This window comes from Rattus rattus, chromosome 1 (genome assembly GCF_011064425.1).
Source record: "Rattus rattus isolate New Zealand chromosome 1, Rrattus_CSIRO_v1, whole genome shotgun sequence".
Lineage (NCBI taxonomy): Eukaryota > Metazoa > Chordata > Mammalia > Rodentia > Muridae > Rattus > Rattus rattus.
Genome location: NC_046154.1, coordinates 207,542,397 through 207,563,769, shown reverse-complemented (window position 1 = coordinate 207,563,769; position 21,373 = coordinate 207,542,397). Strand labels below are relative to the sequence as shown.

The window sequence follows — 21,373 nt, the reverse complement described above, 5'->3', positions numbered from 1 at the left end:
TCATGACAAAGTGTTTATTAAGAAAAAAGGGCACTGCACACTGGAAGCTGTTACATCAGAATGTGAAATGCCCTCACAGTCCCACGTGACATTGTTGTTTGGGAAGAGTACAAAAATGTTGGGAGGTGGGGTCTAAAAGGAATTGAGTCATTGCTTGGGGGAGGGAAGAGAGACTTAAAGTTATAGCCTAGTTCTGGTCCAGTCACTTTCTCAGCATCCTGACTGCAGACATGATGGAAAGTCACCTCGCACTTCCTCCGACAGCCAGGAACAGTTCCTATGGACCTGTCTTCTCTACCATGAAACACTGCAGCCCCTCAAACCATAAGCCAAGAGACCTCTCTCCTCTCGAGCTGCTTCATGTCAGGCAGTTAGTTATAGCGCTGAGAAAAGTAACCAGTGTGGAAAACCAGTACCAAGAAATGCAGTCAGCACTGGGATAAGCCTGGCCGTGTGGCTCTCGGGCCTCTGGACCTGGTTGGTGGAAGAAGTACAGCAGAGTTTGGAGTTGCAAGCCATCTTTGAAATGCCATGAGGAGAGCTTAATGTGCCATCCTGGTGGGAGTACTGCAGATCATAATGCCAAGAGACATTCTGACTAACTAACCAGTGTAACTTACCCAGAGAGTGGGGTCTTCTACAAGAAAGTAGAGATTGTTTTCAGTACCTTACTCAAGTTGCTTGTAACGATGATCAAAATAAATGATAGATAATTCCTAAGGAGCTTTCTCAAGAGGCATTTGATATAATCTATAAAGAGATACAATATTCTCTTTTTAACACCCGAGAATGGTTCTAAACTTTTTTTCTATTTTACAACCCATGGCTTGCCTGACTGCGTTCTGGCTGAAATAGCTTTTGATGAGGCCATTGCAAAACTTGATACACTGAATGCAGTTGCCTTGAGAAAAGATTAGCCATTACAAAGCGCAGAAGAATATGATACAATGGAGGATGCCAAAAATTGAATGCTTAGAATACGCCTTCCTTCATTTCTTCAGGAAACCTTTTCACAGGCCAAAAGGATAGAGTGGCAGCTAAAGGCAATTGCCACCAAACCCAGTTATCTGAGTTCAATCCCCAGAACCCACAAAGTGGAAGTAAAAAACTGATTCCTCCAAGTTGTTCTCTGACTTCCAGACACATACCATGGTATACACACATGCACACATGTACACACATGATGGTTTAAATAAGAAGACCCCACACAGGCATGTGTACTTGAACCCTTGTTTCCCAGATGGTGGAATTGTTTGGGGAGTGATTAGGAGATGTGGCCTTGTAAAGGATAGTGTCTCTGCAACTTAACTTTGAGGTTTCAAAAGTGAACACGAGGCTAAGTCTCTTTCCCTTGGTCTCCATCTCTGTCTTTCTTTCTCTGCATGTCTCTCTGACCCTCTCTGTATCTCTCTGTCCCTCTTTCTCTGTCTTTGTATTTCTCTCTGTCTCTGTGTTTCTCTGTGAGTCTATATTCCAGTCCACTTCCATTCCTTAGGCATTACTTCTCCTTCTTCTTCTTCTTCTTCTTCTTCTTCTTCTTCTTCTTCTTCTTCTTCTTCTTCTTCTTCTTCTTCTTCTTCTTCTTCTTCTTCTTCTTCTTCTTTCTTCTTCTTCCTCTCCTCTCCCCCCTCCTCTCTCTCTCTCTCTCTCTCTCTCTCTCTCTCTCTCTCTCTCTCTCTCTCTCTCTCTCTCTCTCTCTTCTCCCAACCCCTGCTGCTGCCTGTGGATAATATATATGTTCTCAGCTATTTCTCCAGTACCATGCCTTCTGGCCATGATGGTCAAGGACTCACCCTCTACAACTATAATCAAGACTCCAATCCAGTGGGGGTTTTGTTTGTTTGTTTTTGAAAAGTTGCTTGTGTCATGATGTTCTTCACAACAATAAATAAATGTAAAACGAAATTAAAATAAACCTTTTTCTATCTCCATTCTTTATTCTATGTGGATTTCCTCTAGTAGAAAACCCCACTCATGTTTATGAAACCAACTGCTTACAGTCTTTTCTCGTAGTGAAGCTTGGGAGAAATGCCAGGCCTAAATTGTGCTTAACGTGACCTATTCTATATGCAGTTGCTGCTGTAGAAAAGTAGCAACAACTTCATTCCATTTAAATATACAGACCTCCAAGACACTTTTATAGAAAACTAGAAATGCGTTTGATATTTAAGTAATTGTACCCAGTCTAGAAGTTACCGTTTTTGTAAGATATGAAAACGCAGTTCATTATAACTTAAAATGTTCTACATAACTTTCCAATTTCTACATTCCCTCTTATTCTCCTTTTAGGATTTTCTCTTGGAAAGCTAACTTTTCTGGACTTTTATTGTATTTCTTTTTTAGTGGGAACCCAGAAGTGTTAGGCTAAATGGGAAAGCACTTGATGATTTAGTGCTGTGGGGGAGTGGGCACAATTAACATGCTTCCTGTGACACATATTTTGGGAGTTATATCTATGAATACATGACATTTCCTTATTCATCCTTCATTTGTTGCTGTTTGAAGTGATAACTATCTTCCCAATAAAAATTCACTTGGACTTTCCACCCACACCTAAACAGAAATACAGAGCCTTCACGGTACTCTGCTGGAAATGGCAATTTTTCCTAGCTTCAGGAGAGTAGGCACAGGGAAAAGGCTATAGCTGTGGTCAAAGAGCTGGCAGCACAATTGCAATTGTCTTCATGGTGCTGGTTTTATAGGTGTGCAAGGTATAAGAGTGAGAGGGCCATGGAGACTTCACAAGGTTACAGAAACCTGCTAAGGTGAGCAATGTATGACAGGATCAGATTTCTTGAGTAGTCTACATATAAAGCTGTGGATGTCTAATACCCACTTATCAGTGAGTGCATACCATGTGATTCTTTTGTGACTGGGTTACCTCACTCAGGATATTTTCTAGTTCCATTCATTTGTCTATGAATTTCATGAAGTCATTGTTTTTAATAGCTGAGTAGTACTCCATTGTGTAGATGTACCACATTTTCTATATCCATTCCTCTGTTGAAGGGCATCTGGGTTCTTTCCAGCTTCTGGCTATTATAAATAAGGCTGCCATGGACATAGTGGAATATGTGGCCTTGGTATATCTTAGAGCATCTCTTAGGTATATGCCCAGGAGTAATATAGCTGGATTCTTAGGTAGTACTATGTTAAATTTTCTGAGGAACCTCCAGACTGATTTCTAGAGTGGTTATACCAGCTTGCAATCCCACCAACAATGGAGGATTGTTCCTCTTTCTCCACATCCTCACCAGCATCTGCTGTCACTTGAGTTTTTGATTTTGGCCATTCTGACTGGTTATCAGGGTTGTTTTGATTTGCATTTCCCTAATGATTAAGAATGTTAAACATTTCTTTAGGTGCTTCATGGCCATCCCAGATTGTACAGTTGAGAATTCTTTGTTTAGCTCTATACCCCATTTTTTAATGGGGACAAAGAGTAGAACAGAGACTGAAGGAAAGGCCATGCAGAGACCGCCCCACCTAGGGATCCATCCCATCTGAAGACACCAAACCCATACACTATTGTTGATGCCAAGAAGTGCTTGCTGATAGGAGCCTGGTATAGCTATCCCTGAGAGGCTGTGCCAATCCTGACCAATATAGATGCTGCTGCTTGCAGCCAACCATCAGACAAAGTACAGGGACCCCAGTGGAGGAGTTAGGGGAAGGACTGAAGGAGCTCAAGGTGTTAGCAACCCCACAGGAAGAACAAAAATATCAACCAACCAGACCCCCCATAACTTTCAGGGACTAAACCACCAACCAAAGAGTACACATGAAGGGACAGATGGCTCTACCTGCATATGTGGCAGAGGATGGTCTTGTCTGGCATCAATGGGAGGAGAGATCCTTGGTCCTGTGGAGGCTCAATGAACCAGCATAGGGGATTGTTAGAGTTGTTGGAGGTAGGAGGTGTTGGGTGGGTGGGGGAACATCCTCACAGAAGCAGGGGAGAGGAGGAAGGGATAGGGGGGTTTAACTGGGAAGGGGGATAACATTTGAAATGTAAATAAATAATGTAACCAATAAAATAAAAAATGTTGAAAAAAATAAAACTGTGGATGTGAAGCATTCCAGGGTATTGGAGACACTAGGCACATAAGACAGTCACCAAGGAAAGCTCCAGGTGACAAACAGAAGTAGCTCAAAGGACAGACCAACCACATATGCTGCCAACAACAGACCTGGAAGGTGTGACTACTCAAGTCCTTCAAAGTCCAAACTATCATGGGTCCCAGAAGCCATATGTGGAGCTATAAGGTTTGATATTTGCCCTGCTGAATTTAAGTTTTGCTTTGATCTAATTCTTCCTTTTTCTTCTCCATTTTGGAATGGGGATGTTGATTCTGTGTCAATCTATGTTAGAAATATGTAACATTTTTTAATGCTCACAATCAGGGGGTCAAATCTCAGAAGAAAATGTAGACTTAGTACTCTTGAGTAATGTTGCAACTGTAATATTTTTGTAACATACATGTGTATAATATATCATGTAATATATAAAATATATACATATATGACATATATAATGCTTAATGGAATTCTCTGCACAGAAGCTACACTAACCTTCTCTGTGTCATTCGATTTTTAGTAAACGAGTTGCCAACATGAACATAACTATGGGAACTTTTGAAGTATGACTGAGATAGTTTTCCATTATTAGATGGACATGAGCCTATGGGGCCAGGGATACAATGTTGAATTTTGAATATGAAACTCTGTATACATGTGCCTATGTGCTTGACTGCTCTGTCCCTAGACAGTAGGACTGTTTAGGAGTTGTAAGACTTTTGGGAGATGTAGTTCAGCTGGAGGAAATGGGTCACTGGGGGTCAACCCTTGAAGTTTATATGCTAGTCACAGTTCCAGTTCACTCACCCTCTCTGCTTCATGACTGCTATCATGTTATAACTAGCCACTATGTTCTTCCACTGCCACAGCCATAAGCCACTTCTGCCGCCATTTCTACCCTGCCACGATAGACTCCATCCCTCAAACCATAAAACAAAATAAACTTCTTCCAGTGAGTTCCTTCTTGTTTGCTATTTGACACAGGAAAAAAAGTAACTGATAAAGAAGCTGAGACACAGTAGAGGCTGTGGAGATGATTCTGTCCACAAAGTCTTACCTTGCAAGTATTAGGATGAGAGTTAACTTGCCAAAAACCCAGGCTAAATAAATAAATAAATAAATAAATAAATAAATAAATAAATAAAGTCGGGTGTATTTTCACACACTTTCAATCCCTATAATGGATAAGCAGAAACAGATGGATCCTCGGATCTGATCCAGCCAGACAGCCTAATGTACTCAGATAGCTCCATTGAGTTTGTCTCAAAAAGTAGGGCAGATGGGTCCTATCTTGTCCTTTGGTCTCCATATGTGTGCACATACATGTTCATACACACATACATGAACAAGTACACATAAAGAAAGAATAAAGAGGAAGGGCAGAAGAAAAGGAAGAAGGAGGAAGAAAAAATAAAAGAAGATAAGAAAGAAGAGACCGAAACAGAAATTTAGCTATAACCACAGTACAAAGAGAGAGGGAGGATTTTGAAAGGGTGGCTGAGTAGGAACCACCTAGACAACAGAAAACTTACATAATCTGATTTATCTACAAACATACACACTTAATGACAGGAATGCTTCTTCACGTGATTGCATCATGGTGTGCATATCAGCCTGAGAAGCTAAACCTACTCGATCTTGAAACTGGCCTCCATCTTAAAAGAAAAAAGCCTGACCTACACCTGAACTGTACCTCAAGTACCAGGAAAGACCCTATCGCTTGTCCTTGGTCCATACCCTAGAGTTACTCCCTAACTACTTTCTAGCAACAGTCAATCAAAGATTAGTCTGATTGTCTCAAACGTACTTTCATTTTTTAGTTCATGGTTTTGCTTCAAAGCACCCACCTGTTGGTCTAAGCCCCCTTGCTTGGTTGGCATTCACTATAAAACCTTATCCTGATGAGGGCTCAGGTCTGCTCCACCTTCCCATCCTGCTGTGTCAGGGTTGGTGAAGAGCCCAAGCTCAAGCTTGTGATAAAGAGACTCTATTTCGGTCGCACTGGAATCGGCTCCTTGGTGGTCGAATGGCTTCCTGGCACAAGAGTTTAGTCACATACATACAAGAGTAACATAGTTGTATGGAGCCACTATTGGATATGCAGTCTATTCTTGACTAAAATTGAGTTACATGGGGGCTGGAGAGATGGCTCAGTGGTTCAGAGCACGGGATGTTCTTCCAGAGGTCCTAGTTCAATTCCCAGCAACCACATGGTGATTCATAAGCATCTATAATGGGATCTGAGGCCCTCTTTTGGTGTGTCTGAAGACAGCTACACTGTACTTATATACATAAAACAAATAAATCTTAAAAAAGAACCTAGTTACATGGTACATAACTGTTTTATGAAACGTTGGTTCATTGAAGGCCTGAAATTTCCACAGGAAGCTTTGTGAAACAAAGTACTGGCTAAGTATACACGCTGCAGAATCCATTTGCTGAGGTGTTCTTGTTTGTGTGTAATTGAAAGGAACCCTCATCGTGTTTTCCTGCAGGATGGTTATTTTTCATCATCAATTTAACTGGACTTAAAACCATCTAGGAAATCCATCAGTGGGTACGTGTACAATGGCGTTGAGAGAGGTTTAAGCCAAATTTGGAAGACCCAGCATAAGTGTGAGTGGCATCACCTCATTGTCTAAGGTACTTGCACTGGCTGGTTTTATGTTTAATTTGACACAATCTGGAATTATTACAGAGAAAGGAGCCTCCCTTGAGGAAATGCCTCTATGAGGTCCAGCTGTAAGGCATTTTCTCGGTAATCAAGGGTGAGAGGGCCCAGCCCATTGTGGGTGGGGCCATCCCTGGGCTGGTTGTCTTGGATTCTATAAGCAAGCTGTGCAGGGGAAGCAAGCCAGTAAGTAGCATCCCTCCATGGCCTCTGCATCAGCTCCTGCTTCCTGACCTGCTTGAGTTCCAGTCCTGACTTCCTTTGGTGAACAGCAATGTGGAAGTGTGAGCTGATTAAACCCTTTCCTCCCCAACTGCTTCTTGGTCATGATGTTTGTGCAGGAATAGAAACTCTGACTAAAACAGTTCTAGTCTGAAAAAATAGGGAGAGTGAGGTGAATATCAGCATGCACCTCTTTCTGCTTCCCGACTAATTGCAGTGTATGTGGCTGCTTCACTCTCCTACTGCAGGTGGGCCATTCCCACAGCTCTATCTGCCATGGCGCGATGGACTTCACCCTTAAACTGTGAACCACAACAAGTCCTTTCTCCTTCAAATATTTCTGGGGGCCTCCGTTATTCTGTGAGAACAATGAGATTTAATTATTTAAATAAGATAATTCATTAAGAGGATTAATAGTTCAACTTAAATTTCCTCTGACAATGATCAATACACTTGTCTTTGTCTTCAAACGTATGATTGCCAATGAGAAATTTTATTGATGTCCTTGGGTATGAGTGTTTTCATGGATAGTCTTAGATATTTAAAAGCTTCTTCCTACTATTTTTGCTATTTTTTCTGTTTTAACATTATTCTTTTTTTAAGGATAAGGACAAATCTTTACTATTATTATTATTATTAATTATTATTACTACTACTATTATTATTTATTTTTATAGTACTCAGAGCCCAGGCTGGCCTTAAATTCACTGTGTCCAAAGTTCTAGGATTACAGGCCTGTGCTACCATGCCTGGTATCAGTTTCCCCTTGTGTTAGATCCTTGATAGCTCCATGAAAGGATATTAGGTGGTTCCCAGAGGGCTGATTCTATTACATCCTTACCCCTCCAGGCTGTAGGATCCTCAGATGCTCAGAGGAGACAGTTCACGACATATGTGTCAGTTGTAATAATGATCTTTACAATGGAAGTTGCAGAACTCCCCCACTTTTAGAAAGACCATCAGCTCTCACGGTTCTTCTAGAGTCAATCATGTTAACTCAGCTACAAAGCTGGGAAGACTGTCAGCTATTGCTCCAGGCCCATTTGCAACAGAGGAGAGAAAGAGGACCCTGGAAGCCACCCAAAAACTGGTTCTAAGAGCAAATGGGCTGCCCACTCAAGTTCAGGTTACTATCAATGCAGTCTTTCCTTTGACTCAACCCAACTGGGATTTTAACACTGCTATTAAAGATAAGGAGAGGATTCTGATGAGGGGCCTCTGAGAGGCCACCAGACAGCCCACAAATTTATCTAAGGTGAACCAGGTAATTCAGGGAAAAAATGAGAGCCCCAGAGAATGTCTAGACCTTTAGAAGCCTATAGGACCTACTCAGCTTTTGACCAGAAGCCAGAGAGCACCAGTCTTCTGTAAACATAGCTTTTGTTAACCAAACTGTCTCTGACATCCATTGGAAGCTTTGCAGCCTGCCTCTGGCACCTAAAAACCAGCTTCTATTTGTCTTTTAATGGCAAGACTTGAAAATGGCTTCAAGGGACAACTGACTTGGACATGCCTGCCTCAAGGATTCAAGAACCCACTCACCACCTTTGAGGAGGCATTGATTAAGGACTCGGGTGAGTGCTGGTGGGTTGATCCCAAAATAACTGTGTTCCAGTATTATTGCAGGCCTCTGACTTGAAGATATGCCAGGAGACCACACAAGATCAGCTACAGAAGCTGAGTCAACTTGGATACCAAGAGTCTGCTAAGAAGGCCCAGTTTTGTCAACTTGAAGTCACCTATCTAGGAGGATGGCCTATTATTGAAAGGGGGGAATGAGAAAGCTGGGCTGATTTCATGAGAGGCTTCAACTTGACAGTTAAGGAGAATAGGCCCAAATCTGTTTCCAAGAACTGAGCAATGCCAGGCAAGTTCAGGCCTCAAAAGCTGCCCTGTCACTAGGCCTGAGGCAAGGATAGTGGGTCAACAGTGGTTTCCAGGTTTCCTCAGCATCAGTTTTAGAGCCCCTCCCCCCACTGCTCCCCACCAACAAGTTTCCAGCCCTCCCTTCTCCATTCTGGTAATGGAATGTCCATAGAGATGGACCCAGTAGATCAACCTAGAGGTTACCTACCTAGGAACCTCTTAAAGTGCTTTAAACCAGGCCTTCATGCTTTCTTGGTTTTCTGTCTATTTGGTAATGGGATACCCCAGCATGCTGAACTTCTGAAGAATAAAACACTTTTTGCATTAACATACTATTTGAGCCTGGGGTATCATTCTTTGGCAAATTATGGAGACTTAAAGCACTACTAATTTATTAAAAATGGTCATCTTACCAAAAGCAATCAATAAATGCAGTGCAATCCTCATCAAATTTCCAATACCATTCTCCACACATCTTGAAAGAACAATCTTAGTTTAATGTGGAAACATAAAAAGCTCAAGATAGCTAAAACAATCCTGAATAATAAAAGAACTGTATTATCACCCCCAATTTCAAGTTGTATTACAGAGCTGCAGCAATAAGAGTAGCACGGACTTGTCAAAGACAAGACACACTGGTCAGTGGAATCTATTTGAAAATCCAAACATAAATTCACACAAACATGGCTACCTGATTTCTGACAAAGAAGCCAGAAATATTCCCTGGAAAAAAAATGGCATCTTCATCAAATGGCGGTGGTCAAACAAGATGGATATATGTAGAAGGATTCAAATGGATCCATACTTATCACCCCATATAACACTCAATTCCAAATGGAGCAAAGATTTCAACAAAAGACCCAATACACTGACTCTAATAAAAAAGGACTGGAAGAGCTTGAAGGGGCTCGAGACCCCATATGAACAACCAGAGCTTCCAGGACTAAGCCACTACCCAAAGACTATACATGGACTGACCCTGGGCTCCAAACCTCATAGGTAGCAATGAGTACCCTAGTAAGGGCACCAGTGGAAGGGGAAGCCCTTGGTCCTGCCAAGGCTGTACCTTCAGTGAAGGTGATTGTTGGTGGGAGGGCGGCAATGGGGTGAGGATGGAGAGGGGAACACCCATATAGAAGGGGACGGGGAGGGGCTAGGGGGATGTTGGCCCGGAAACCGGGAAGGGGAATAACAATTGAAATGTAAAAAAGAAATACTCAAGTTAATAAAGATGGAAAAAAAAAAAAAAAAAAAGAAGGCGATGCACCCTGAGAGGCTTCCGGCTCCTCTGAGGTGCGAGTGAGGAGAAGGGGCGGAGCGCAGGTGGACATGGTGGCGACCTGAGCGGTGCAGTCCGATGCCCGGCTGGCGCCTTCCGCATCAGGAGGGGCTGGTTAGGGCCAGAAATAGCCAGAATGCTATCTTAAACAAACAAACAAAAATCTATTTAAATACTTTTTAAATGTTGCTTAAATGAAGAAAGATATATTAAACATCCAAAACTCCACCTGATAACTATCCCATTGAGACATTGGTCAATCGCTCAATCCAGGTCGACCGTCTTCATCAGAGATCTGAAGAAGAATGTGCAGTAAGGACGGTTTTCCCTTTGAGTGCATAACCATGAGTCTCCAGTGGAGGACTTATGCTGGAAGTTGGTGGAACTTCATGTTTTTTTTTATGTCCCTGAAGGATCATGGAACTATAAATTAAATACTATTTCAATAAAAGTTATTAACAACTTTATTTCTGCTGGATTTATAAGGGTGTCTCCTCAACTTACTTTACGAGCTCTGGGGGAGCATCTTGGTGAGTTTCTTGCTGTAGATGCTGTTGCAGAAAACTTTTTATTTCTGAAATGCATTGGAAATAGTTTAGCTGTGGTAAAGGGAAAGCAAGATTCAGAACTGAAACGCAAGTCATTTGCTCCTCCATATGCTCTTCAACCAGAATTATATTTGCTTCCTGTGATAGATCACTTAGGAAATGTTTATTCAGCGACGACAGTTAATTTAGATGAACAGCAGAGCCTTAATGATACTGTGGAGATTGACGGAACAGTCCACAGACCAGATAGTGTGTCTTTGTCAACGGATGGACCTGGAGATCCAAGTGGTTGGAAAATATGTGGAGAGACTTCAGAAATCAGGAATCAAATCAGAAGGTTGAGGAAAGTCTACCTACACAGCAGCACTTTGGGAATTCCAGGTTGCCAGGATCATTAGAAGAGTCAAATGATTACTTTGAGAACCTAAAAAGTCCGTTTCTTTGGAAAAATAATGATGAGGATGAGGGTGAGGAGGATGATAACACAACTGTCAACAGAAGGCAAGCCAAACTGGTGTGTGACAAGGAGCACATTGCCCTGCCAGATCTAATTGATTTTCCTTCATTTCCTTCTCAACGTGTTTCTTCAAGATCAGTGGATACCTCTTTATTGAAAATTGAGAGAGAGAAGATTATTGAACAAACGAAATGAGTAAAGGAAGAACGAAAATATCTGGAAAATATTAGAGAAGAACTAATAAAAAAGTTGAAAAGCTATTTGAGCAAAATAAATCAAAACAATATTATGCCTGTGATAGCTGGAAGAAAAAATATTTTGACACTAAGCAAGTCACAGCATCATTGGAGGAAGTTTTAACAAAACTTCGAGAAGATTTGGAACTTTACCTTAAAAAACTGCTCATGCAGCTTGAGGCCAGGGAGCTCAAGATGCGACCAAGGAATCTGGAAAAACATCTCAGATTCTAAGAATTATTTTATCATCCAGATTACTGGAGTACAGCATGCAGTTGACCAATTTAAGAGAAAATTGGATACTGATAAAATGAAACTCATATTAGAAGTTAAGAGCACGTGACGCCAGGAACCCAGGGAAGCCTGACTTCTTTACTCTTCCCAAAGTGTGCGGAACAAAACGTAGCTGCTCCAGCCTGTGCTTTACATCTGAGCAACGACTTAGCTGCTGGTTGGCCTCAAGTTTCCTGTTTGCAAGATGAAGAAAACCAAAGGTTTAAGAACCTTAGAAGTTTCTTGGGCGCAAAGTATATTCTATTTGTTTCTTCATTACCTGTCCTTTCCTGAGAGTCTTGTGTTCAGGGTCCTGTCAGCGTCTGTTTTACTTGTTATACACTGAGATTTTAAAGCTAACGTAAAAAATAAGATTATTTTTATTCTGTGTTTTCCAACTGACCTTTATATACTCATAAATGGAATTATCTCGTGCACATGTAGTTAGCAGCTGAGCCTGTTACAGGATGCATAGTATAGGAACGCACTGTGGTAATCTAGTAAGAGTGAAGGCATACAAGGCAAATGAGGACAGCCCCACCCGTGATGTGCTTCAGGAGGATAAGATGGAGTTCACTTTTTAAAGGTACCTCTTTCTACAGATGAGGCAACAAGCAGTTTCAGATTTACAGACATTAAAAGCTGAACGGACACAGAGGAAAGTGGGTACACCTTTCCGATCTCCAATATGTATGTTCATTTATCTCTTGAAATTTTAAATATTTATTTGAACAAAATTTAAAATAGATTTCATTTTTACTTTTTATGTGGGCATTGCAAATTATAGCATAAATCTATATAGTAGCTGTTTATTTTAAAGATTTTGAGTTTGTTACCTATTTTGTGGTACTATATTTTATAATTACTTATTTTTAATAAACTTAAATTACAGACCAGTATAATGGCAAAATTAATGATTAGCAAAACATATGTTTCAGTAAATACCAGTGTATTTGCCAGGATATATAATTTTGTTAATCACATTTTGATTAAAAACAATTGCAGCTACATGTACAACAAATTTGTGTCTAATAATTTAATTTGTATTGATTTTAAAAATGTAAAATGAATTTTAGAAATATAAAGTTACTTAACATATACCATAGAAGTAAATAGTTTTACTGTCATAAGTAACTATGTAAATAGAAAATATATTATTATAACAGATAGATGATAAATCATTTATTCTAATTTGGAAGGGGATTACATGTTAAAAGATAGGAATTATGTACTGGAGTTCAAAGGATACAAACATTCCATCAATGTTCTTTCAGGAAATAATAAAATGTAATTATTTGTTTAAAAAAAAAGAAATGGGTAATAACCTTGAACTCATTTCAACAAGACTTCCAGAACAGAACAACAGACAGGCAGGCAATAAGAGTTTAGATTGTTACTAGGACCCCATGAAACTGCAAAGCTTCAGTATAGCAAAGGGCACATTATTCAGACAAAGTGTCAGTCTACAGAACAGGAAAAAGATTTTTCATCAACTAAACATCCAATAGAAGGCTAATATCCAAAATGTATACCAAATTAAAAATAAACCCAGATATCAAGAAAATGACCCAATTTAAAATGCAGTACAAGCTTAAACAGTTTTCAAAAGCAGAAACTCAAATGACTGAGAAACATTTTAAGTAATGCTCAACACCTGTAGTCATCAGGAAAATGCAAATAAAAACTACTCTGAGATTTATCTTACACCAGTCAGAATGGCCAAATTCAATAAAACAAATGACAGCTCAAGCTGGTGAGGATGTGTGGAATAAGGAAAAATACTCATCCAATGCTGGTGGACACCACAGAAACCAATGTGGTCGTTCCTAAGGAAGGTGGGAATTGATCTACTTCAAGATCTAGCTAAATCACTCTTGTGAGTGTACCCAAAGGTTGCTTCACTCTACCACAGAGACACTTACCCATGCTTATAGCTGTTCTCTTCATAATGGCCATTAATTTGAAACAACCTAGATGTCCCTTAATAGAGGAATGGATATAAAAAATATGGTACATTTACACGGTGGAATATTACTTAGCTGTTAAAAGGGGGAGATCATAAAATTTGCAGGTAAATGGATGAAACTAGGAAAAAATAATCCTAAGTGAAGTATCCCATTCACCCAAAAACAAATGGGTATATATTTGCTTATATGTGGATATTAGCTGAGAAGTCAATGATAAGTTAAAATTTTAGAACCACAGAGGTTAGGTATAGATTAAAGGACTGGGAATGGGGCAGATAGATCTCTCTAAGAATGAGAAATAGGATAAATAGTTATGGATGGATGGGGAGGGGACTGAAACAGGGGGATAAAGTAGGAAAGTGGAAAGAAGAAGGAGATGAAGGAGGAAATATGGATGGAGACAGTTAAAATTAAATACCATTTGAGGGATACTGTGGACTCCTAATAGAGAAGAAGTTTCTGAAAATATATACACATATGAAGGTGATATAAATGAAATAAGAAAATAACACGGAGCCACAACTGGAAATCTTTTGTCACCAAATGAAGCTTCCAGTTATGAGAATAGGATACTTCTAATTTAGTTGTTGGCCAAAGGGTTTCCGTGGGAGCCCTGAATAATCCAGACTGTTGTCAAGTCTGTAGGTTGTTTTCCACAAACCGATAGTGAAGCCCTATTGCTGAAGACGATACCTACACAACTAACTGAACACGGAGAAGTCAAGCTGCTACCGACATAGAGCCTTCACCTGTATGTCCCAGAATCTTTGGCAGAGGAAGCTACTTGGCAAGCAACAAAGGAGAAATGTAAACACAAACCCAGCTACAAACTCTTTGATCCACAAAGGTGTCCTGCTTGCAAGATTCTCTAGCACAAAAATGGAAGCACAAAGCTTGTGAGAGTAACAAACCAATATCTGGTTTTACTTAAAGCCAAGTATGCAATGTGGAACCCATACCCAAGCTTGAGTGATCAAGAACCTGAGACTAGGTACCAGTGACCAAGGTAAAATACTACTGTTCTACTAAAAACATAGCAATAAAATGATATTCTGCTATACTTATAGATCAGCACCTTACGCAGCCATCATCAGAGAAGCCTCTTTCTGCATCAGATGGGAAAAAATACAAGACCCACAGCTAGAAAATATGTAGAGTGAGAAACCTTGGACCATTCATCCATAAGTGGGATGATCAAATCCTTCCCCTCAGGGTTCAAGGAACCCTGCAGAAAGGGAGGCAGGGAGTTTAAGAGAGAGAGAGAGAGAAGATGGAGGACACAAAAGAGAAAAGGGAAAATAGAAAGCCAAAAAAAGAAAAAAAGGTGAGGGAGGGGCACATGAGAGACACTGGCCATGCCAGGTTAGTATAGCTAGAGCAGAGATGATGATGAGAATGGTGACAAGTGACAAGAAAGGAAGGGGCCAGATGAGAGAAGCTTCCCAGCATGGTAAGGAGTAGCACTGTCCTCTAACAGCAATGGGAAACTCCAAAGGATTTAAAGTAGAGGAGTTTCAAGATCAGGTCTAAGGTAACATGCTCACCTGGGATGCTATATAGAATGGACTTCAGGGCTGGAGACCAGAGACAAGAAGTTCATTTAGCAAGAATCATGCTGCATGAGTAGATACCAGGGAGTCGATCTCAAAAATATCGGGGAGTTCTTAGTGACTGTGGTTGAGGAATGAAGAGGAAGAGAGGCCAGAGTAACCTGCAAAGGAATGACTGGTGTTCCCTTTGAGTGGCAAGAGACCATTTATTTCTACTTCTAACTTGTGGCAAAAATCTGTACTCATTTTGCAAGGAAGTTTTCTTCTTGCTTCACACCCAGTCTTAACATCATACAATATGCTATATTCTCTCTTTCTCTGTCTGTCTGTCTGCCTGCCTTCCTGCCTGCCTGCCTCTCTGTCTCTGTCAGTCTATCTATCTATCTATCTATCTATCTATCTATCTATCTATCTATCTATCTATCTATCATCTATCTATCTATCTATCTATCTATCTATCTATCTAGCACTTGGATTTCTGGGACTTGGAGGTAGGGCATCTACATCTAGTCTCCACCTTGTGTGATTTTGGGAATCATGTGAGCTCCTTCAACAAATGTCTTTAGATATCAACACTAGAAATTACAATGATCCATACATGAATTATTTATATTTCTACAAGTTACAGTTCTTTTATAAAGTAAGGTTTACATATCTATCAAAATATACCTTGATCGAATCAGATCACATGCATACTTCAGAAACAGTCACACAAATAACTGGACATGTTGGAACCCTAAGAGGCCGTGCTACTTGGTGAATGGAGCAGAAGTGTTGCAAATGAGACAGATGTGTGCTTGATGTCTTGATATTCTATAACTGAGCTGTTGGCAAGTGAGGTGGGATGTGTCTGCAATGGTTGCCTATGGTTTCTCTTCCCGATAGTCTCTCCTGTACAAGTGTGGAATAAAGCCTTTGTGTCTATGTGGGAACAGTGCTAAGAGACCATTCAGAATGGTCTACTCAGAGTAGAATATGGCAAACATAGTCAGGCAAGCTTGCTCATCCCCTTTCCCTCTCTCCCCTCTTTCTCACTTACTCATTTGTTTGCTCTTATACTCTTTGAGCCTGATGAACCAATATACCATGTTGTGAGCTTCCCCATATAATGTCCATTTGGCAAGAAACTAGAAATGGTTTCTAACTGTGGACTCTCAGACCAACAGCCTAGAAAGAACTGAGTCCTGCTAATAACTATGTGAATGTGAAAGTTAATCCTTTGAAGCTCTACCTTAAAAGGATGATTTTTCCCAACTGGTGGCTTAATTGCAGTCTTAAGAGAGACCTTAAACCTACCAAACCATTGAGATTCATGATCCACATAAACTGAGATAATGCCATTTTGACTTCTAAGTTTCATGGAAATTTGTCATGCAGTAATATATTCCTAATATATAAAGTTACTCAATTTTCTGTACTGGTCTACAACATAGACTCCATATACTTATAGTGTAGGGTTATAGTGAGACTGTAATGAAAGCTGTAATGTAATGCATCTAAGCCAAATTTGCAATGAACTGTTACTATTATATAAGAGGGGCAAAGCCAAGGGACTATTGAATGGTATCAAAAATAGATAAACAAAGGTTAGGCCCGTGGCTCCCATAGGTGTCCAGTTATAGCAGAACTACATTACTGTAATGCATTCCATATGTCTTCTCCACTTGACTATGAATTGGATGATCATGGCGGTAGGGACACAGTACATTTCCACACCACTGTCCTAGTCAGTGCTGTGAAGAGACACCATGACCATGGCAACTCTTATAAAAGAAAGCATTTAATTAGTGCTTGCTCACAGTTTCAGAGGCTTAGTCTATTCGCAGCAGGGTACCATACAGGCAGATACGGTGCTGGAGAAGGAGCTGAGAGTTCTACAGGCAGATCTACAGGCAGCAGGAAGAGAGAGAGAGAGAGAGAGAAAGAGATTCTGGGTCTGGCTTGGGCTTCTGAAACTCCCAAGCTCACCCTCTTCCCCCATGACATACTTCCTCTAACGAGGCCGTGTATCCTGATCCTTTAAAATGGTGCCACTCCATATAAGTCACAATTTCCATTCAAGCCGCAATAACCACTGTGTCTCCAGTGTCTCCCACAGCTGTAGAGAGTAGGAATGAACTTACGTTTGTATTCTTTGTAACCACAAAGAGAAGATCAATCATTTTATTATTTATCTTAAAAGGTAATCAATGAGTGCTATTTAAGTGAATGAATAATCAAATGAATGAGAAGACCATCAGAGGCCAGCTCTGCAGTGTGTTCAGTGATCTGAGGAGGAGATATGGGGCTGGAAATTAGTGTACAGCAGGCATACACAGAAACCTGGTGAAGAAAGCCAGGCTCCAACAACTTCATTCTTTTCTCCCATAGCGTACATCCCCAGCAAAATCTCTCGAGCAGTATAAAAACCACAATGTGATTACATTCTATTTTTCTTTAAGTGAATGATTATAATAAGTACAAGTAAAAAACATGTTCCCCAATACCCTTACATGATTAAACTTTTTACATATCACAGTAAAAAAAAAACCAAATTATCCCTAAGGACCAATGCATGTACATGTTTAAATAACTCGTTATAGATTAGCAAAGTGTAAACAAGCAAGGTATTTTTCTCAGCCAGTCTTTTTTACTGGCAGGCTGAAATTTGTGGTTACAAAGAAAAGATCAATCATTTAATTATTTATTTTGAAAAGTAATCATAAAAAAACTTCAAAGAATCACAAATGTAAGCTTTTATATAAAAATGATCAGTCATTTCTACTTTAAATCCTCAGGGTGTATACCTAACCATTAACAATTTTTTTATTAAATCATATCAGGAAGCTGAGGGCAAAAATGCATACAAGAAATTAGTCATCATATTGATCACCAGCCCTGCTTTAGCAAGCAAGGCACATCAGCTGGGCTGTCATTGTTTTTGTTCCCTGACCTCAAAGGATTCCTTGTTCAGCTATCAAGAGTGTGCCTTTTTGAGCTTTAAATTGTTCCCTAAGATTTTCTACATTAAAGCCACTAACAGACAAAATCTTAACCTAACTTTACTAACAATCGACATCTCTAAGTTCTTCCTGAGGGTTAAATCATTTATCTGTTCCACAGGCAATAATTGGGAAAGATCAATCACTATTATTGCAAGTGCCAATGACACTGCCCAGTGAGAGCCTGGAAATCCGCTTAGAGTTTTTATACAACTCACAGAGTATGAGAAATATGATGGTCACGAGGGCAACAAGCAGAGTGAATCTCCACAGTAGCATGAAAAATTCCTTTGGACACTCAGTCTTCTAGGTGCTGCCTCTCTCAGGCACTTCCATCCTGATTGTGCTAACCAGTGGACAGTTCTGCCTGAGTTCTGAAACTGTTTGCCCTTCCTCTTGCACAGCCCTGGGCAGAAGACCGTATCTCACTGGGATGGCTGGCACTTTTCCCAGGAGACATGAGGGATCCTGGAGCTAGAGTAGGAGAGCGTTCCAGGTGTTCATTAGCAGATCCTCCTCACTTGTAATGCAGGCCAAAGGCTAGTACTTCTCTGGCCTCAGCATTCTCATGAGCCAAACAGGAGTTGTTGTCTTGATTATCTATCTATTGGATTGCTATGAAGATCAGTGATGTCCTGAATACAAAGTACTTTGTAACTGAGAATGTCACAAATTGTTAGCTGTTAGGAATGTTGGTAGAAACTAGTCCAAAACACCGTTTTGTTTTTGTTGTTGTTGTTGTTGTTTTGTTTTTTTTTCTTAAGTTTTTGGATTATTCAACCAGGAATTTTTTGGTGTAATTCCAACTCATAAAATATGTTTAGGACATAAAATTCACCAATAAATTTCATTCAAAATCTATATTCCAACAAATTTTACTTTTAAAGTTATCTGTAAAAACAGTATTCTTCTCCTGCCCCCAAGAGCAGAAAGCTTTATTTTTCTTGTGTCTTTGTTCACCTTGGTAGCATTTTGCATGTTTACAAAGAGAAAACATGTACTTTTTCAGATGTATTTTCAGCAAATAGGGTTTTGTTTTTATACTATGTTGTTGCTTAGTTTCGGCTCTGTGAGTTTGTTTTTTATTTACTGAGATGGCAGTTACCATGTTTACTGGCTAAAGGAAACAGAGGCTCTTCAGAGGGATTTTGGCTGTGTATTCGCTGTGTTAATTCCCAAGGAATCAGGTCTGCATCACGTGAAACAACACTAGCAGGTTCTGGCTAGCAGCCATGTTGGCCTCACAGGAAGCAGAAGGCAGGAAAGGACAAGATCAGTCTCTTGGAGACCGCAAATGCTAAGACTATCCTACTGTACCCAGACCTTTCCTTCAAAACACATTCAAAATACATGATAGCTGTATATTTTCTAGCCTTTTTCAAATTGAGTACAGTGAGTGGCTCATCAGTTCACCAGGGATGGATTTACCATGTGCCATGTCATGAGTTTAGAAAACACAGCTCACATAGTCCCCAGGAAATCAGAATGTCACTGACTTAAGCAAGACTTAGATTAAAATAAGAATCATCGGCAGAGCTATACCCCTCACCCTGCCCCTTATTTCTTTCATAATAGTGATATGAAGTAGAAATTTCTGGTTTCTTCGGAGACTCAGTTGTGTCATGTAATGTTTTTATGGAAACTGTCTTATGAGAGGGTGTTTTGCTGAAGAAGACACATGGAAGGATGTTTTCCTGAGAAGAGAGATGTGGTATTTTTATGGAAGCAGCCAAGAAAAATGGCATGTGGTATTTTGCTAGAGCAGACACTTGAGAGAACATATGATGCAGACAGTGGACAATGCTGTGTGGTATTGGTATGCCTTACTGCTGGTCATTGTTTGTCACAACTCATAGACAGAAAGCCAACCAAAAGCTTCTGGTGGTGTTTCAGGGGTTTCTTGCTGCTTCCTCAGAACCTCTGGGCTTCTTCTGGATTGACCTGTTGCTGATTTGTGAAAGGTATTTGAAGATGGATTGAACTGCCTCTTCTAATTTGTGTAAACTGAACGGCTGGTATCCTGGCAATGGATTTGCTCCAAAGAACTATTTCTAAACAGCTCCACATCCTTCTTTGTTCTATTAACCTTTCCTTTCCACTACTTTTGGTGGGTGGGTGGGCTAGAAGGAAGGTTAAAGTATTTAAGAATCTTTATTAAAATTAGGTTTTGGAAAATATAAACCCACAGTGATAGACTTTTTTCTTGATGTTCAGGTTTTTGGTTGATCATCATCATCATCATCATCATCATCATCATCATCATTATCGTCGTCGTCTTCATCATCATTATATAGTTTACCCCCATTGTTTCTCTAATGTTATGGCTATCATAGACTGGCTTATTTACCTGAACCCAACACAAAGGTAAGAATAGAATACATGCTCAGTAAATGCCTTTGGAATAAACTGGGTAAATGATGAATGGTGACTCATCTCCAGCGGACCGCACAGGGAGAACTTAGAAGAGGAGATGAGGAGGCAGAGTGAGTCAGCATTTCACTGCCCTACTTTTGCTCTGCAGGCATGATCTGACATTAGTGGACGCCATTTAGGCCCCACTCTAAATCAGCAGGTCTCAACCTGTGAGTCTCAACCACTTTGACAAAACTCTATCTTCAAAAATATTTATATTACAATTTATAGCAGAAGCAAAACTTTAGTTATGAAGTAGTAACAAAATACTTTTATGAGTGGGGGTCACCATAACATGAGGAACTGTACCGAAGGGTTAAAGCATTAGAAAGGTTGAGAAACATTTTTTCAAGTGATTTAGAATTTATTTCTAAGTTGTAAAAGTTTCCTATGAAAGATCTCTAAGAAAAAGGGGAAAGGCAGAATGATCTTGAGCTGGACAAGGGAATTTCGTGCTCCTCACCTTGTCCTCAGCACGTATATCTCTTTTAGAATACATCATCATATGGTAAACAGTTCATTACATGTTTACACATAAATTAAAATTATAAATTGAATAAGAAACTTACAGCAGTGAATGTTTATATGCATATCTATTTTTTCCCTAACCACTGCTCAGTGTCATGTGAGTATGGTTCGTTTAAGTATTCATACCTAGGGCTGTCTCTTCTTCTATAAACATCCTCATCAAAAATTTTTTTTCTATTGGCACTGAATTTGTTTACTGGAGGAAAGCAATTTAGAAACTGCTTATCTTGATTTGTAGCTAATGAGACCAAATACACTGCCAATTTTAAATTACCAATCAGATGATCACCTTGCAATAACACTGAT

The 21,373-nt window shown here is 40.0% G+C and overlaps 1 protein-coding gene across 1 annotated transcript; it reads left to right on the top strand.

Moving 5' to 3' along the window:
* Positions 1-230: 230 nt before the first annotated feature.
* LOC116883872 (spermatogenesis-associated protein 1-like) lies at positions 231-20,421 on the top strand. The gene is given in 10 exon segments (XM_032885167.1): positions 231-427; positions 2,703-2,765; positions 8,444-8,544; positions 10,365-10,406; positions 10,490-10,948; positions 10,951-11,286; positions 11,412-11,569; positions 11,571-11,695; positions 12,237-12,319; positions 20,342-20,421. Coding segments are annotated over 10 exon segments (1,644 nt in total).
* The last annotated feature ends 952 nt before the right edge of the window (positions 20,422-21,373 follow it).